This window comes from Phyllobates terribilis, unplaced genomic scaffold (assembly GCF_046119375.1).
Source record: "Phyllobates terribilis strain yellow unplaced genomic scaffold, ASM4611937v1 Scaffold_11__3_contigs__length_659146591, whole genome shotgun sequence".
NCBI lineage: Eukaryota > Metazoa > Chordata > Amphibia > Anura > Dendrobatidae > Phyllobates > Phyllobates terribilis.
In genome coordinates, this window is record NW_027362771.1 from 246,621,790 (window position 1) to 246,638,679 (window position 16,890).

At 39.6% G+C, this 16,890-nt stretch overlaps 1 protein-coding gene across 1 annotated transcript in view; it reads right to left on the bottom strand.

The window, feature by feature from the left end:
• The window catches only part of TBC1D22A (TBC1 domain family member 22A), a 585,912-nt gene that overhangs the window by 511,492 nt on the left and 57,530 nt on the right, over positions 1–16,890 (bottom strand). Inside the window, exon 4 of the mRNA XM_073652139.1 lies at positions 11,801–11,971. Within this exon, the coding sequence (XP_073508240.1) occupies positions 11,801–11,971 (171 nt within the window). The remainder of the gene's footprint in view (positions 1–11,800; positions 11,972–16,890) is intronic.

Sequence of the window (16,890 nt, forward strand, 5' to 3'; positions counted from 1 at the left end):
ACAGCCAGCACCAGCCAGGTATGCTATGTGCCCAGCTCCTGATTCCAGTCCATTCATCCACAACCAACATGAGCCATCAAATGAATAACTCGCTGATCACTTTGGTACCCCCACCAATCTCAAGAATGGGAAACTGCAGGGGAAATCGAGCAGACTCAATTCTACCCCTTAATTTGCTATGATCAAAAGAACGGGGTCAGACACCCAGCAATCTATAAATTAACCTGTATCCTATGGATACGAAATAGCTTCTATATTTGGCATATTTCTATATTAGTAAAAAGTCTAAGGCTTGTGCCTACGCAACAACAGCTCAGGGCTGAGAGGTGATGCCAGTACCTAAGGCTCAATGACATGACTGTTAAATTCATGGGGGATTGAAAAGACATTTTTTTATTTTATTTTTCATTTGTTGCTTTTTTTTATTTTTTCTTGAAAAATGCAACTAACTCATTCATTCTATATATAAAATGAAAAATGCCAATCAATGGCGGACATAGGCTTATAGCAAAGCCACGTGGAAAAGGAAGCCATAGATGTGCCAAAGAGAGCATCCCCACCGTATAGCATAACAATACACAATAATACATAGTCCTCGTATATGTATGCACAGGGAAAACAATTTATCGCCTCTTTTGTGCCAGTTAAAGAAGACAAAAATGAACAGAAATGGAAGAGATGTACTGCTAGTGGGTGCCGCACTTCTGCGAACATTTGTATGAATGAGCCTTTGGAAGGAATTGTTATTTTCCAGCAAATCTATTTTGTATTCGTGCTTTCAATTTTGAAATCGGGGATAGAAACGCCAACATTATAATAATATATAGCTTACTCACAATACCTCCCTCCAAAAAAAGGGACTCAACCATAAGTTTTCTTTAGTGATGATTTGGAGAGTGTATCTTGAAGCTTATATTTTACATATATCTCAATACAGTGAAAGCAAGATGTTCTTTCACATTTAAATGTGGATTCCTTGTAACAATTCAACTCATTATGAGCGCTTGACGGCTTTGCCCGTTTCAATAGGCCGGCATTTCTAATCGCTTGTTTCAAAGAATCAAACAGGAAGAGAAGAACCTTGCTTCAATCAGAAGAAATGTTAATGTCTAGTGCTTTCAGAAATAATATAACTTTTAAAAAAAAGGCAATCGAAGAAAGATTTCCATTGAAAAAGGTTCCTAAAAATATTTGATACACTTCCAAATAACTTAACATTTTTATTGATCTATAACTTAGAGGGGAAAACTATTTCAAAGTTAGAATACCTTTCACTTAATGTTATTTTTAATAAAAAATAATTTCATATTTCCAGCTATTTTCAATTTTGCTTTGAATAGTCATAATTTCCATGTAAATAAATGATAAGATATCTGGACAAAAAAGTACTTTAACTTGTTGGCCGCAAGGAGGAAACAGTATAAGAAATAAAAACAAACTATACTCACCTGTCAAAGGTAGTATGTCATCATAAAATGACTGAAGAGTAAAAGTAAGATTAATCCAATTACATAATCAATAAAAACTAAATGACAATGTTGGCCCCCTGAACATAATCTGGGTGAAATGGAGCAAGAGGGTGAGGGAAAAGCCAGTCTACTAAATGCCTTCTGCTCTACGGTATCTACACTAAAAAATCCAAAAGACACGTGACACGATCAGGGATACCATGTATTCTCCAGTAAATGTCACCAGCTTAACATATCAAGAAGAGCGGCGTTGCCTCAAAACCAGGGCTGTGGAGTCGGTAAACCAAAGCTCCGACTCCTCAATTTCCATGACTCCGACTCCCTCGTACATGGCTCATGTTTAAGTGATAACATTTACTGTATAACAGATTCATCTCAGCTAAAAGTCTAGACCCTTAGATCAGGAATGGGACAGACATTTATAGGACATTTCATAACTTTCCCAAATTGTTATTAAAAAATATTCCCCACAAACTGCATTGTTCCACTGTACCCAATTTATTATATATTTTAGGAGTCGGAGTTGGTCCATTTTATACCAACTTCGCCAAAATGGGCTCCGACTTCACGACTCCAACTCCACAGCCCTGCTCAAAACCACTAAAATAGACAAATCACCAAGTCCAAATGGCCTTCACCGCCGAGTTCAGCAGGAATTAAGTACCATGATAGAAAGACCATTATTTTTAATGATTCAATAATAACAGGGTCGGCATCACAGGACTGGTGCATACCAATAGTGGTGACAACAATCAAAAAGGGATAAAAAAAAACGGAGCCCGTAAGCTGTGGGTCTATACATTTATCCTTTATAGTGAGGAAAATTGAAAGTTTTTTTTTGTTAAGAAGTGCTATCCTGGAGTTTCTCAATATAAAGAACGTCATAACCCTGCATTGAAATGGTTTTATGAGGGATCAGTCATATCAAACTAATCTGATCAGCTTCTATGAGGAGCTAAGCGCCAGACTGGACCAGGGAAAGACCATGGATATTTTGCATCCGGACTTTACAAAGGCATTTTATATGGGGTGACAAACGTTTGGTACATAAAATGAGAGCTATGAGACAAGGAGAAAATGTGTGCAACTGGGTTATCACGTGGCTCAGTGCTAGGAAGCATAAGGTGGTTGATAATGGAACACACTGATTGGCTCACAGTTAACAATGGGAAAACACAGGGGTCAGTATTGGTCCCTTTTCTTAATAAATTTCTTAATGACCATGTAGAAGGCATATAGAGTATAATTTCAAAATCTGCACATAATAGTAAACTATGGAAGGTAATCAATACAGACAAGAATAATTTAATATTATAGAGAGATTTGGGTAAAGCTGGAGGCTTGGGCCGAGAAACAGCAATTGGAGTTTAATGAAAAATACATGTATGGTCATGCATTTGGGCCGAGGAGGCAAAATAAGCAATTATGTACTAAATGGAAAAACACTGGGTAAAATGGTCACTGAAAACACTTGGGTGTATGAGTGGACGGCAAACTCACCTTTAGTAATCAGTGCCGGACAGCCGCAGCCAAAGCAAATAATAATATAATAATTATGTGATGCATTAAAAAAGAGGCAAACATGCTCATGACAAGAACATAGTTTTGCCTCTATACAAAAGTCACTAGTCATGGCACACTCAGAATACATTATAGAGCTTTGGGCACCAGTGCATATGAAAGACATAGCTGAACTGGAGCAGGTGAGAGAAGCAAGATTATTAAGGGAATGGGTGAACTGCAATAGCAAGACAGGTTATCAAACTTAAAAAACCAAAGGCTTAGGAACAATCTCATTATAATGTACAAATATTAATGGGACAGTACAGAGATCTTTCTGATGATCTTTTTATACCTAGACCGGTAACAGGGGCATCCTCTACAACTAGAGGAAAGAAGATTTAATGGGGTATTCCAATCTCCATGTTTACTACCACTAAAAACTAACTAACTGTCACTATATCAGTGGTCGTAACCATGGATACCTAAGCTACTGCAATGCCCTGCACATGGGATAAGCGACATAGCGAATCAGGAGAACTATACTACATTTCTAATTGGACAATTTTGCTATTATTATTGTTGCACCTCCTACATATTGGGTTAGCTTCTTGGTGATGGGAATACCCCTTTAAGCATCACCACAGACAAAGGGTTTTTGTTATTTTTTTTGTACAAGTAGTGACATTATAGAACTCTCTCCACAACATGTTGTAATGGTAATTTCACTAAAAAAGCTAGAGAATGATCTGGATACCTTTCTTTAAAAATATAATACATCAGGCTAGGAGTACTAAATTTTGGTCATTGGACGTTGATCCAGGGAACTAGACTGACTGCCATTTCTGGAGTCAGCAAGGAACTTTTTCACAATGTGGGACAACTAGCATTTTCTTCATGGAGTTTATAGGTAGAACTTAATGGATTTGTGTCTTCTTTCAAGCTTAAAACCAAGCATAGGCACTCAGTGCACCTCAACAGATCAGTGCCCCTTGTCACCTACTTGCTTTCCATTTATCTCTGCTCCTCTTGTGACATGCTTTAAAGGAGCTATAGGAGAGCAAAGATAAATGGAAACCAAGTAGGTGGGAAGGTGCAATGAACGGCTCGGATACGCCAAGAGTGCACCAAGTGCCTGTGCTTGATTTGAACAGTTATTTTGTGCACATAGACAATGGCTCACTTGTCATACCTGTCTCCTTGCTTGGCTGCAGTGATGGCGACTTGTCTACCCTTGTGACTGCTAAAAGCCAATCACTAACATCATGAGTCTCATGTCATACACCGTGGGGTCATTGACTGTCCTCAGCGTTCACGTGGATGGATGAGACATCATCAAAGCAGCCAAGTAAACAAAACCCCACAGGGAGCACGAGAGTTAAGAGATTTAACAGGAAAGGAAATTCAATTTCCTCCCTCTGGCCAATTTTTTGGGGATCTCAGAAAACTCTTATGAATAAGGTTAAGCTTACTTAAATCAATGTTGTTTAAATGACCTTTTGAAGTAAACATTTATTTCTCAGAACTGAGAATACAAGTATTGCCCCAGAAACATGTGGCACAGCCATTCTGTAACCAGGCTCCTCAATCATAGTATAATATTAGAATGATAAAATCCAAAAGAGAAGTTTATTTTGCACAAGGTTTAGTTTGTTTTGCAAGCCAGTCTTGATGAACAGTGTGCTGGAGCAAGACTTGCCAAATATATGAAGAGGCGAAAGCCTGCAGAGTGCCACCGCATGTAATGTACTCCAGTCGGGGTACATATGGTACTTTGGTAAAAATTGCTTACATCCAGCCATTGCTGAAGCAAGTATCAACTGACCAGTGAGGGTGGCCAGCAATCTCCTATTGATGACCTGCCCTACAGATAAGTCATCAACATGCAAGTCCCACACAACACTTTAAAGACAACCGGTCATGTAAAATAACACTGATAACCTGCAGATATAGAGTTAATAGCATTCTGACGCCGTGCGGTGTCGGCACTGAGAGCACCACTGGTGACAGGAAATTAACTGTCCAGTCATAGGGCTGGTGTCGTCACGTTTTCAGTCACCGCTCTGTTTAAAGAGAGCGGTGGCTGTAACCGTCCCCCGCACTGACTGACAGCCAGCCCTAAAGCCGAGCCTACTGGTAGTCAGTGCTGGGAGTGCGATTACAGCCGCCGCTCTCTATACACAGAGCGGTGACTGAATCAGTGCTGGCGCCACCCCTATGACTGGAAGCTGAACGCTGACGGGGGGAATAAACGGTGTCAGAATGCCATTAACTTGCAGATAAACTCTGTACCTGCAGGTTTTCAGCGGTTTTTTTTTTTACATGACAGGTTCCCTTTAAGTTGACTGATGGGTATAGAAACCAAAATTGTTGGAGGTCAAAAAGCGAATAAAATGGGAGAAGACAGGAGAGTGGATACATTCTTTATGGTGCTCTGATACAGGGAGTAGTAAGGTGGGGCAATAACTGGACAGAGGTGATGGGACAAGCTTTGGCTACTTGAAGTTGACCTGTTGGCTCTCTTAACGGTTTTGTCTATTGTAAATATTGGTATACCCCAATTAAGAATTTGGGAGATTTTCTCTTAGAATTCTGTGTTGTGCCTTTCTTTTGTTATTCCTCCTAGAAATGTAGGAGTAACCTTAACCACTTCGCACCAGAGCCTGTTTTTGCCTTCGTGACCGGGCCAATTTTTTCATTTCTGACCACTGTCACTTTATGAAGTAATTACTCTGGAACGCTTCAACGGATCCCCCTGATTCTGAGAATGTTTTTTCGTGACATATTGTACTTCATGATAGTGGTAAAATTTCTTCGACATCACTTGCGTTTATGTGTGAAAAAATCGGAAATTTGGCAAAAATTTTGAAAATTTTGCAATTTTCAAACTTTGAATTTTCATGCCCTTAAATCAGAGATATGTCACACAAAATAGTTAATAAATAACATTTCCCACATGTCTACTTTACATCAGCACAATTTTGGTACCAAAATTTATTTTTTGTTAGGAAGCTATAAAGGGTTAAAAGTTGACCAGCGATTTCTCATTTTTCCAACAAAATTTACAAAAACATTTTTTTTAGGGAGCACATCTTATTAGAAGTGACTTTGAGGGGCCTTTATGACAGAAAATACGCAAAAGTGACACCATTCTAAAAACTGCACCCCTCAAGGTGCTCAAAACCACATTCAAGAAGTTTATTAACCCTTCAGGTGTTTCACGGGAATTTTTGGAATGTGGAAGAAAACAATGAACATTTAACTTTTTTTTCACAAAAATGTTACTTTAGACCCAATTTTTTTATTTTCACAGGAGTAGCAAGAAAAAATGGACTACACAATTTGTAGTGCAATTTCTCCTGAACACGCTGATACCCCATATGTGGAGGAAAACCACTGTTTGGGCGCACGGTAGGGTTCGGAAGGGAAGGAGAGCCATTTGACTTTTTGAATGTAAAATTTGTTTGAATAATTAGCGGACGCCATGTTGCATTTGGGGAGCCCCTAATGTGCCTAAACAGTGGAAACCCCCCACAAGTGCCACCATTTTGGAAACTAGACCCCTTAGGGAACTTATCTAGATGTGTGGTGAGCACCTTGCACCCCCAGCTGCTTCACAGAAGTTTATAATATTGAGCCGTAAAAATAAAATTTTCACATTTTTCCCACAAAAAATGTTTTTCATCCCCTAATTTTGCATTATCATAAGGGTAACAGGAGAAATTGCACCATGAAATTTGTTGTGCAATTTCTCCTGACTACGCCGCTACCCCATATGTGGGGGAAAACCACTGCTTTGGTGTACGGCAGGGTTCGGAAGAGAAAGGAGCGCTATGTCGGCTGGGATAGGTTGCAGACACCATGTCACATTTGAAGAGTCGCTGACATGCCGAAACAGCAGAAACCCCCACAAGTGACCCCATTTTGTAAACTACACCTCTCAAGGAATTCATCTAGGGAAGTAGTGAGTATTTTTTAATTTTTTAATTTATACCATTGGGCAGTGAAGAAAACATAATTATATTTTTACCACAAAAAAATGTTTTACCCTCAGATTTTACATTTTCACACAGAGCAATGGGTAAAAATGGTGCCGAAATGTGTCACACAATTTCTTCTAAAAGTGGAAATACCGCATATGTGGCTGTATTGTACCGCTTAGCCATACGGCGAGATCTGGGAGGGACGGAGCGCTATTTGACAATTGCAGAACAAATTATTGTAGAAGAGGCATTTTGGATTTGGGAGCACAAAATTTTCTGAATTTCTTTTGGGGGGCAAGGGCCATTTCGCTTTTCCAGAGCCTTTCTGCTACCAGTAACTTGGAAGTCCCTTCTATTTTTAAACAGATGACGGACCTGAGTGGGGACTAGCTTTTTTTGAGGACTGAGTTGAAGCTTTTATTGGGAACATTTTAAATAACATTTATCCGGCGCTCTAGGCTGAGCATTTACATCGGGGTTTCCACTAAATTTCCAAGTGATGTAATTCAGATGAAACCCCTGCGGGATCCATTCACTGTAATGAGGCAGCAGAGTTACTCTGGACTCCGTCTGGCCTCTGTTTAGCGGTGTCCTTTTTTTCAGACGTGCACAAAACTGTGGCCAACCGCACTTTTATGCACGCCTAAAAAAACTGACACTGTGGGATCACAGGCCAGATGGCATCCACAGTGGCCTATATCTGCCTCATTACAGGGAATCCTCCGTCATGGGTTCCGTCTGAATCACGTATTTCAGAGATTTACACGGAAACTCTGGTGTAAGTGCTCAGCGCAGAGCGCAGGATAAATGTGAGCAGAGCCATACTGCGATCTTTGGGAGGCAGAATAAACAAATCAGTAGCAGGTGAAGAATTGGTTTTATTCATTTTTTACGCCGTTCCTCGTGCAGTATAAGTGATGAGATTACTTTATTCTTCGGGTCGGTGCGATTACAGAGATACCAGATTTATATCGGGTTTTTATGACTGACAGCTGTCACACACTAAAAGACGCTTTTTTTGCATCGCCATATTTTGAGAGCTATAATTTTTCCATATTTCGGCCGACAGAGTCATGTGATGGCTTGTTTTTTGCGGGACGAGTTGACATTTTTATTGGTACGATTTTTGGGTACGTGACATTTTTTGATCGCTTTCTATTAAGTTTTTTGGGAGGTAAAATTAACAAAAACAAACAATTCAGGAACTATTTTTTGAGGTTTTTTTTATGCCGTTCTGCGTGTGGTAAAAGTGATAAGGCAGCATTATTCTTCAAGTCAGTACGTTTACAGTGATATTACACTTACTGTATATTTTTTTTATGTTTTGGCGCTTTTACACAATTAAACAATTTTATAGAAAAAATATTTTTTTGCATCGCTTCATTCTGAGAGCTATAACTTATTTTTCGGCTAATGGATCTGTATCGCGGCTTTTTTTTTGCGGAACAAGATGACGTTTTCAGCGGTACCATTTTTATTTCCATTTTGCTTTTTGATCGCATTTTTTTCCACTTTTTGTTTGGCGATATGATGAAAAAGCATAGTTTTTTGCTCCGTTTTTTATTTATTTTTATTACGGTGTGCACAGGAGGAGTTAATTAGTGTGACCGTTTTATAGATAGGGTTGTTTCGGACGCGGCGATACCAAATGTGTGTACTTTTTTGTTTTTGCATAAATATATGGATTTATTGGTTTAATATTTTATTTTTTATTTATTTTGTGATTTTTTTTAACAGTTTGAAAACTTTTTTTTTACATTTTTACTTAGTCCTGTATGGGACATTAATTTTTATTTTTCTAATCACTGTTCTCATGCAATGCAATAGACATGTATTGCATTGCATGAGAACTTTGCTGACAGTTTCACAGTCAGTGTCTCCTGCTAGACTTCAGCTGCAGGGTGAGTCTAGCAGGACACCATACATGGCAGATCCGGAGGCGGTCATGTGACCTCCAGCTGCCATGACAACGGCAGGTCCTGTCAGACATCAGGGGGCCGTCGGAGAGGTAAGTGGACGACCCCCACTCCTCTCACTATCTTCTAAATGCCACGATCACTATAGATCGCGGCATATAGAAGATAGCAAAGGGTTAACATCATTGGGACCTGATCCAATCAGGTCCCGATGATGTCCCCTGTCAGAGCTGTCGCTCTGCACCGCACCTGCAGCACTTGCAGGACGCTGGGGGTCCTGAGGGCTGCGGGACCACCGACCGTTCATAAATGTCGGCGCTGCACAGAGCCCAAGCAGCGCCAACGTTTATGTACAGTGGGCGGTCGGAAAGCTGTTAAACTGGATGTTCCCAAATGGGGCTGTGTCCAAGGATTGTCTGAAACTGTCCAGTCAGTGCCAAACTGCATAGCTACAGATTCCACTGAAAACCAGAATGCTCATGCCCATCCTTTAACTTTTTATTACATTTCCAGGAGGAAAAACCAAGGAATACTATTATGCAAAGCTCTAAGAAATGCTCGTCATGTAAAACACTAATACTGTATGTACTAACAATCACAAGAGTAGGGACAGGTTCTTTGAAAGAATTAATGTGCTTATTTAAAGAAAATCATTTTTACATTGATAAACTATATCTAACAAGAGACAAAACATATCTTTCACATGAAAACTTGTCTTCAAACAGCATTAGTTTTTCTTTCTTGTAACAGAATTTTTTTCTCATAAAGCAAGGTCTTACGCGTGTTGACTAAAACAGAACAAAAGTTTGACATTTTATGAAGCAATGGAACCTTACATAAAGAAATGATTTCTGCATAAGCCCTTGTCTGCCAATAAGATAAATGAATAAAGTAATAGGCTCTATGATTACTGTTATGAGGACATTTTTGATGGGGTTGGTTATATTCAGCAGTTTCGGAACACTATTATAAAAAATTGTGATTTAACAATTTTAGGATGAATGCACACACCAATGGTAGAGTAAAACGATCCACAGAAGTCTACGGGCTCGTACTGTAACTCCTGTATGCCTTTGGGTGTATTCAAAAACATATTAAACTTTTTTTTTTAAAGAAAAGCATAATAATAATCATAATTATTATTATTATTACATGCTCGTTCCTTCAGAGATATAGTGGCACAAGGAATACCAATAGCTTCAAATCACAGAACAGCATGGACAACGTGTTCTCAGCTCCATTCATTCAGTTTTCCAAGGGAAGGAGCCTGAAATCCACTTCGTAATTTATAAAGACCAGAACATTTGTTCAGATCATAGCCAAATGACGCAATTTACAGAATTTACTACTTAACCGATTTAATGGATGAATAGAAAGTGCAATGCTTCACAACACTAAAGCTAATAATCTGAAGTATTACATTAATAGCTATTCCCTAACATATTGTAACTAGCTGAACAAGAACATAGGGCACAGCAGAGATGCAGCCTACTGACAGACTGCAGTGCATCTGTGGAGGAATGAAATTCACTAATTCACTTGCTTTATGTTCAGCTAAAGAAATGGAATTGCTACAAATGTTTTGCAAATGTGTCATAAAACCATATGAACAGTTTATATGGCTCATCTGAATCTTAAAATGAATCTGTCAGCACAAAATGACGGTTCAAACTAAGCAGAACCTTGTAAAGACTGTAGCAAAGCCAGGCAGGCTAGGGTTAAATCCTAGCTCTACAGGTTCTGATAAGATCACCTGGCTAGCCTGCATATAACTAAGCTAGCTGTTCTACTTAGTCAGCCAGGTCAGGGAAGCTGACCAGACTGGATGTGTCTTGGGGCAAAAGAGAGAGACAAGCCAGGATCCCTCTCTGAAAAGAGTCTGCATAGACCTGTGTGCAGATAACAGCAAGCATCAGTGGTTGCTATGGACAATAGCTATTTTGTTTGATAGAGCTGGGGCTAGCTAAGCCATGTATGAGTAGCCAGAGTCCGTTCTGTTTAGTTACTGCCTGTACACGGCTAGGGATTTGGGTTCATGATTTTGTTTTGGTGCTGTGCAACCTGTGGAAAGCAATAAAAACTTCACGTGTTTGGACAAAAAATGCACTGCTTGTGTGAACGCTACCTAATGCCTACCAGAGAGCGTGAATCCCTACAGGACATGAAATGAATTAAAATCGTACCTTTGACAAAAATCCATTGTGGATTTTGCCAGAAATCATTCTGATTTTAAATATACTAATGAGATGTTTGGTGCAGGGCTGTGGAATTGGAGTCAGAGTCGTGGAGTCATTGCCCATTCTAGTAGAGTCTGAGTTGGTATGAAATGGACCGACTCCAAAAATATATAATAAATTGGATACAGTGATTCAATGTGCTGTAATTTTTTTCATAATAATTTAGGAAAGTTATGAAATGTCCTATAAATGTCTGTTCTATTCCTGATCTAAGGATTTAGACTTTTAGTTGAGATTAATCTGTGCTGCTCTTTATGTACATGCTCAGTAGTGAGGCAGTGCTGTGGAGTAGGAGTCGGGAGTCAGGGAAATTGAGGAGTCGGGAATTGAAGGTTTGGCTTACCGACTCCACAGCCTTGGTTTGGTGCACCCCTGACGTGGCCAGGTACTGCACTGCACCTTTGCATCCATCACCTCGCTCTCTTCCATGATTAACTGCTCTGCATTTACAGGAGCCAGAGAAAGATGGAGACAGAAAAAAAAGCAGGTGGAAAAGTGCACTGAACTTTTCAGCCACTCCAAGAGCGCACCGAGATCCTCAATGACATATCTGAATAAAGAACTATATTTGGCAACTGATTTGTAGATCAACATTAGGTTATGTTCACTACAAGTTGTTGTGATTGGTTTGAATGATCATTTTGCTCTTAGAGACTCTTTATTACACTTACAACAAATTCAGAGTGTGTACTTACCAAGGTCAGTGTTTGGGCCTGCAAGAAGCTGTTTAAACTTTTCCAGTCGAAAAGCTTCTCGTTCAGATAATCCAGCAGTGGTCAAGGAGATCTGTTCAGTTGACTTGCCCATAAGTATTGTAGATGGCTGGTATGGTACCGACTGCTGTCTCTGCAAGGAATGTTTTTCACCTGCAACACCAAGTATGGAAATGTATGCTTAGTTATGAAGAAAGACATTGGTGTAGTCTAGACTACACTGTAAGGAGTTATCACATAAAACAATTCTATGTATAAACATAAATCACTCTGAAGCTCAAGAAACACACAATACCATAGAAATGATCCAAACTTCAGGGGTTCGATGAAGTAGCAACTAATAGAAAAGTATAAGTCCAGTGTAGAAAATTTGCTTAAAGCGAGCCTGTCAGCAGGATTTTGCTAAGTAAACTACAGGCAGTGTCATGTTGAGGCTGCTGCACTGATTAATATGATACCTGAGGTGAAGAAATCCATCTTGTGGTTCTTGTGTAATCAGTGTTTGCAGTTTTGCGTTAATGATATGCCAATGCTTCGGGGTGGGCCTGTAGGCAGGGTCTTATCCTGGTGCTCTAGGCCAGATCAGCAAGAAAAGACTTGTCCACGGGCCCGCCCCGAACCACAAGTATGTTCCTCATCATAGAGACAGCCCGATAGAGAAAGGGACGGGCCTGTGAGCTGATCTTTTCTTGCTGATCTGGCCTAGAGCACCAAGTAAAGACCCGGCCTACAGTCCCGCCCCGGGGCACGAGCATATCATTAACTCAAAACTGCAAACACTGATTACACAAGAACCACAAGACGGATTTCTTCACCTCAGATGTCATATTAATTAGTGCTGCAGCCCCAAAATGACATTGCCTGTAGTTTACTTATCAAAATCCTACTGACAGGTCCGCTTTAAAGATAGTGTGAAAGGTTACACAACACATCTAAAACAAGAGAATAAGACTGATTGAGAATATTCTAAATCTTGATTATCGTCTGAGAACCACTTTCTTTTGGGCTGCATGTATTACAAAGACAAAAGTGGGGTAATATAGCTAGACATTATGGCCATTAGCCCACAAGAGCTTACCATTGCTATATTCATGTAACTAATATTCATTATTATGAAACCTCCATCTACAATCCGAAGAGAGAGGCGACTCCCACTAAGGCAGACCTGACACATCCATGTAGTAATTATATATGATTCTTCGTTCAATGTAAGACTAGATTAGGCTTTAGATTTCATTCAGACGTCAGTAATTTTTCCCCAACTCCAAAAAAAGGTCCAAGTTTCATCACTGTTTTGGCTCAGATTTTCATCAGTTAGGTCAGTGTGTCAGTTTTTACCACCAGACTTTCATTTATGGGAAAAAAAAAATTGATATGTTTCTTAAGATTCTCCTATCAAACATTGCATGAAAAAAGGACAGCACACAGAGGACATCCAAGCGCTGTCCAATTTTTTCACAGACTTGCATTCACAACTTTGATTCTGGATCAAGATCGAACATGTCTCTGTAATTCTATATGGACCACTTGGTCAATAAAAATACATGGACATGTGAGCAGTCCAAAATACTATAATGGGTACCTGATTTATCCTTGAAAAACACAGAAAAAACTTGTATGTGAAAAGCTTACTTCTGAATAAACCCTTAATGAGTGATTAACGGCTTATTGCTAAATGTGCTATAAGTGACTTACTATCGGGCTGGCCTTAGTTATCAGACAGCCTTTTTACGAATGCCACTTTAGTATTCAGATATCAGGGATTTTTCTTGTACACAAAAAAAAAAAACGGTCCAAGTTTCATCGGTGTTTTTGATCAGGGAGTCAGAGTTTGGTCACTGTGTGAGTTTTTACCATTCGAGTTTGGTCACAGTTTCATCAGTTTTTCTCTGATGAAAAATTGAACGATCGCGGTTTCTCAAGGTTCTTCTATGAAACAGTCCGCGAAAAACGGACATGGATAGCATCTGACACTCGGATTAATATCAGACAACACTCCATGCTTTTAAGTGGATCACTCGGTCCAAGGAAAAATAATGGGAATGTGAACTACATAACAGATAATCATAGGTGGGAGTTCTGAATGAGCCATAACAGCGAGACTACTGCTGGGAAGTAAATTAAAGGGACACAAACAATAACTGGTCACCTCTTTGTTACTTTCGCAAAAATGTGTCCCAAATTACTACTGCTATAGAAAAAAAAAAAAATCGAGAACAGGAATATCACACTTAAGGCTTCATAATTAACCCAACATAGAAGCTTTAAAGTTTTAAATTACCAAGATTTTTTTTTAACACACAGCCCCCCAATTCCCCCTAAAAAAACCCCATCAAATAAGTTAAATGCTATTGCACACAAAAGCAAAAAATATATTTTAAAAATAAAAGAAAAAATAAGACACAAAGCAACCGGATTCTTTCAAAGCCTAATAATTTACACCAGTTTTCCTAATAACAATTCCTTTCTTTTTGTACAGCTCGTGTTCCCGTGTATCAGCTAAGATGGGACTATTCGACTTCTATCCACAAAGTAAATGTTAATCTTTATGAGAATGAACATTTAATGGCATCTTCCAAGAAAAAAAAATGTTTTCATAGACAACCGGAAAAGCTTCAGGTTCAAGATATAAATGTTTATGACTAAACCTGAGAAAGCCTGAAGATGTGAGAACCTGCCCTCTGATAATTTCTAGACGTTCACAATAAATCACCACATACAGCGAAAGAGTGTGAAAACTTCAAGACCTTATAAGACCTGCCATAAGCAACATATAATCAAGATAAGCCAGAGTGTCAAAGGCCAGGCTTACTGCACGCATCAAGAGGTGTATGAGAAAGAGGACCGGAAGCGACAGCAGAGAACAAAGGACAAAAGTCTTTACTTACAGAAAGTTTTCTTTAAATTCAAATGAAAACATAATATTTCTTAAAAAATTAACACCATTTTAGGCCACTGAGCTCGGCCTAATATGATCATATGTTTACAGCAGGAGCTCAGTGTAGGGCTACATTCACACATCCATGTACTGTACTGCCATAGAGTTTCATGGAGTGAGATCCCTGAGAATCAGTGCAGATCCTTTTCTGATCTATGCTTGAAGATCAGAATTGGTCATTCAAATCTATGGGAATCCTTGAAACACGGATAGAAATCAGAAGGCTTCTGACTTGCTTTAGTTTTGCATCCATCTTTCACGGATCTGTTGCTTAGTGATAAAATTTGATATAAAGTGATAAATGTGAATAAAAACCATGCCCTTCCAGAGGACTGGATGAAACTAGAATGACACCTGCGTAAAAAACGGTAGGTTATAAAACTTTAGAAAAGTGAACTTCTAACATAACAGTAGCTGGTTGATACTTAAACAGTCTTGGTAGCCTCAGTGAACTTTGCATTAACATAGAAATTTCTTAAGAAAAAAAAAAAAAAAGCTAAAATCAATTTGTGTCAAAACAAGATGGATTGCTAGCTCACTAAGGGATCAGATTACAGCTGCCAAAAGCAATAGTGGGTGATAAATCCAGAAGTGGTGACGTGTTTCTATTACACTTTTCCTCTGATTGTTCCACTCCTGGTTTTGGCTTATAAATACTGATGTAAAAACTCACCAAATACTGAACGTGTGAACGTGGCCTCATAGGTAAACTGCTCAATACTTCTGTATAAAATCCTCCATGCTGCTGCTTGTATACAAAAGTCTACATGAACTTTTCATGTCTTTGTGCACTGTCTATAGGAGACGTCATACTGCCCAGTATATCTACCCACTAACTCTCAGACATCTGAAAATTACAGAGAAAGCATGCAAAAAGCAAAACTAGCGCCAAAACTCAATCATATGATGGTCAAAAATAGCATTATTGCTCATATACACATAACCTAGGGGTGCAGATTTCATTAGAAAAAAACGGATATTTTATTTAAAGGGAAACTGTCATGTCATTTGTAGCACGTAAACTGTCCCCAGTGCATTGTAAGGCTATGTGCCCATGATGCAGAAATGCTCAGGATTTTTTCCTGAGCGTTTCTGCATCTCCCCTGGATTGTACATGCGTTTTCCTGCCAGGGACATGCGGATGTGAAGCGTTCTTCACAAGCATTTCTGCATGCGGGTTGACAAGCGCTTCTCAAGCGATTTTAGCATCACTTGGAAAGTGCTTGACAACTTGGTCACACTATATAAATCCATGCAACCGGCCAGGTCCTTCATTCTATTGCGAACTGAAGCCAAGCAAGGAGGAGCGCACCGCGGGCCGCCAGAAGGTAAGTATATATTTATTTTTTATTTTATTCTTCTTTTTTTTTTTTTCACAGTTTCTATGGTACCCAGGTACGGAGGAGAGTCTCCTCTTCTCTAGACCTGGGTACCATCCACACATTAGAACGCATGGAATGCGCATCTACTTATACAGTGATGCGTAATTCATGCGTTCTAATGCAAGTCAATGGCGGCGAAAACGCAGCACTTCCGCAAAATAATTGGTAGTGCTGCGTTTTTTTCCGCAATGATAATCCGCAGCGGAAATTTCCGCAGCATGTGCACAGCACATGTGGATTATCATTGGGGAACATGGCAGACCTTCTACCATGCGTTTTTTAAGCGTTTCTGCAATGTTTTTGCCGCTGCGGAAACACTTAAAAAAACGCATTGTGGGCACACAGCCTTAGTAATGCAATGTGCATCACGAACACGCTTTTTTCCTTAAAATTGGCGCTATAATCCTTTACAAAAAGCACTTTATATAGTTATATGGTACCTGCTCGTTCAGTCATAGGGGGGTGCTTCATTGCATTCAGTCAGGATTGTCACTGCCCACTCATATTGAATTATGTCTCCGAGTTTGCACTGACATCCCGCACTCGCGCAGTGTGTATTGGGAGCTGCACTTGCGCATTGCCGATTGGGGAACAGCGCATGCGCCGTGACGAGCGGCTCCCCGCGCGCACAGTGAAGCTGTTTGTCATTCCCAGCTTCACAGACTGACGTGCAGCGGCTCCGGAATACACAATGCGCAAGAGCAGATCCCAATATACACTGCGCAAGCGCAGCATTTCAACGAGTATATTCA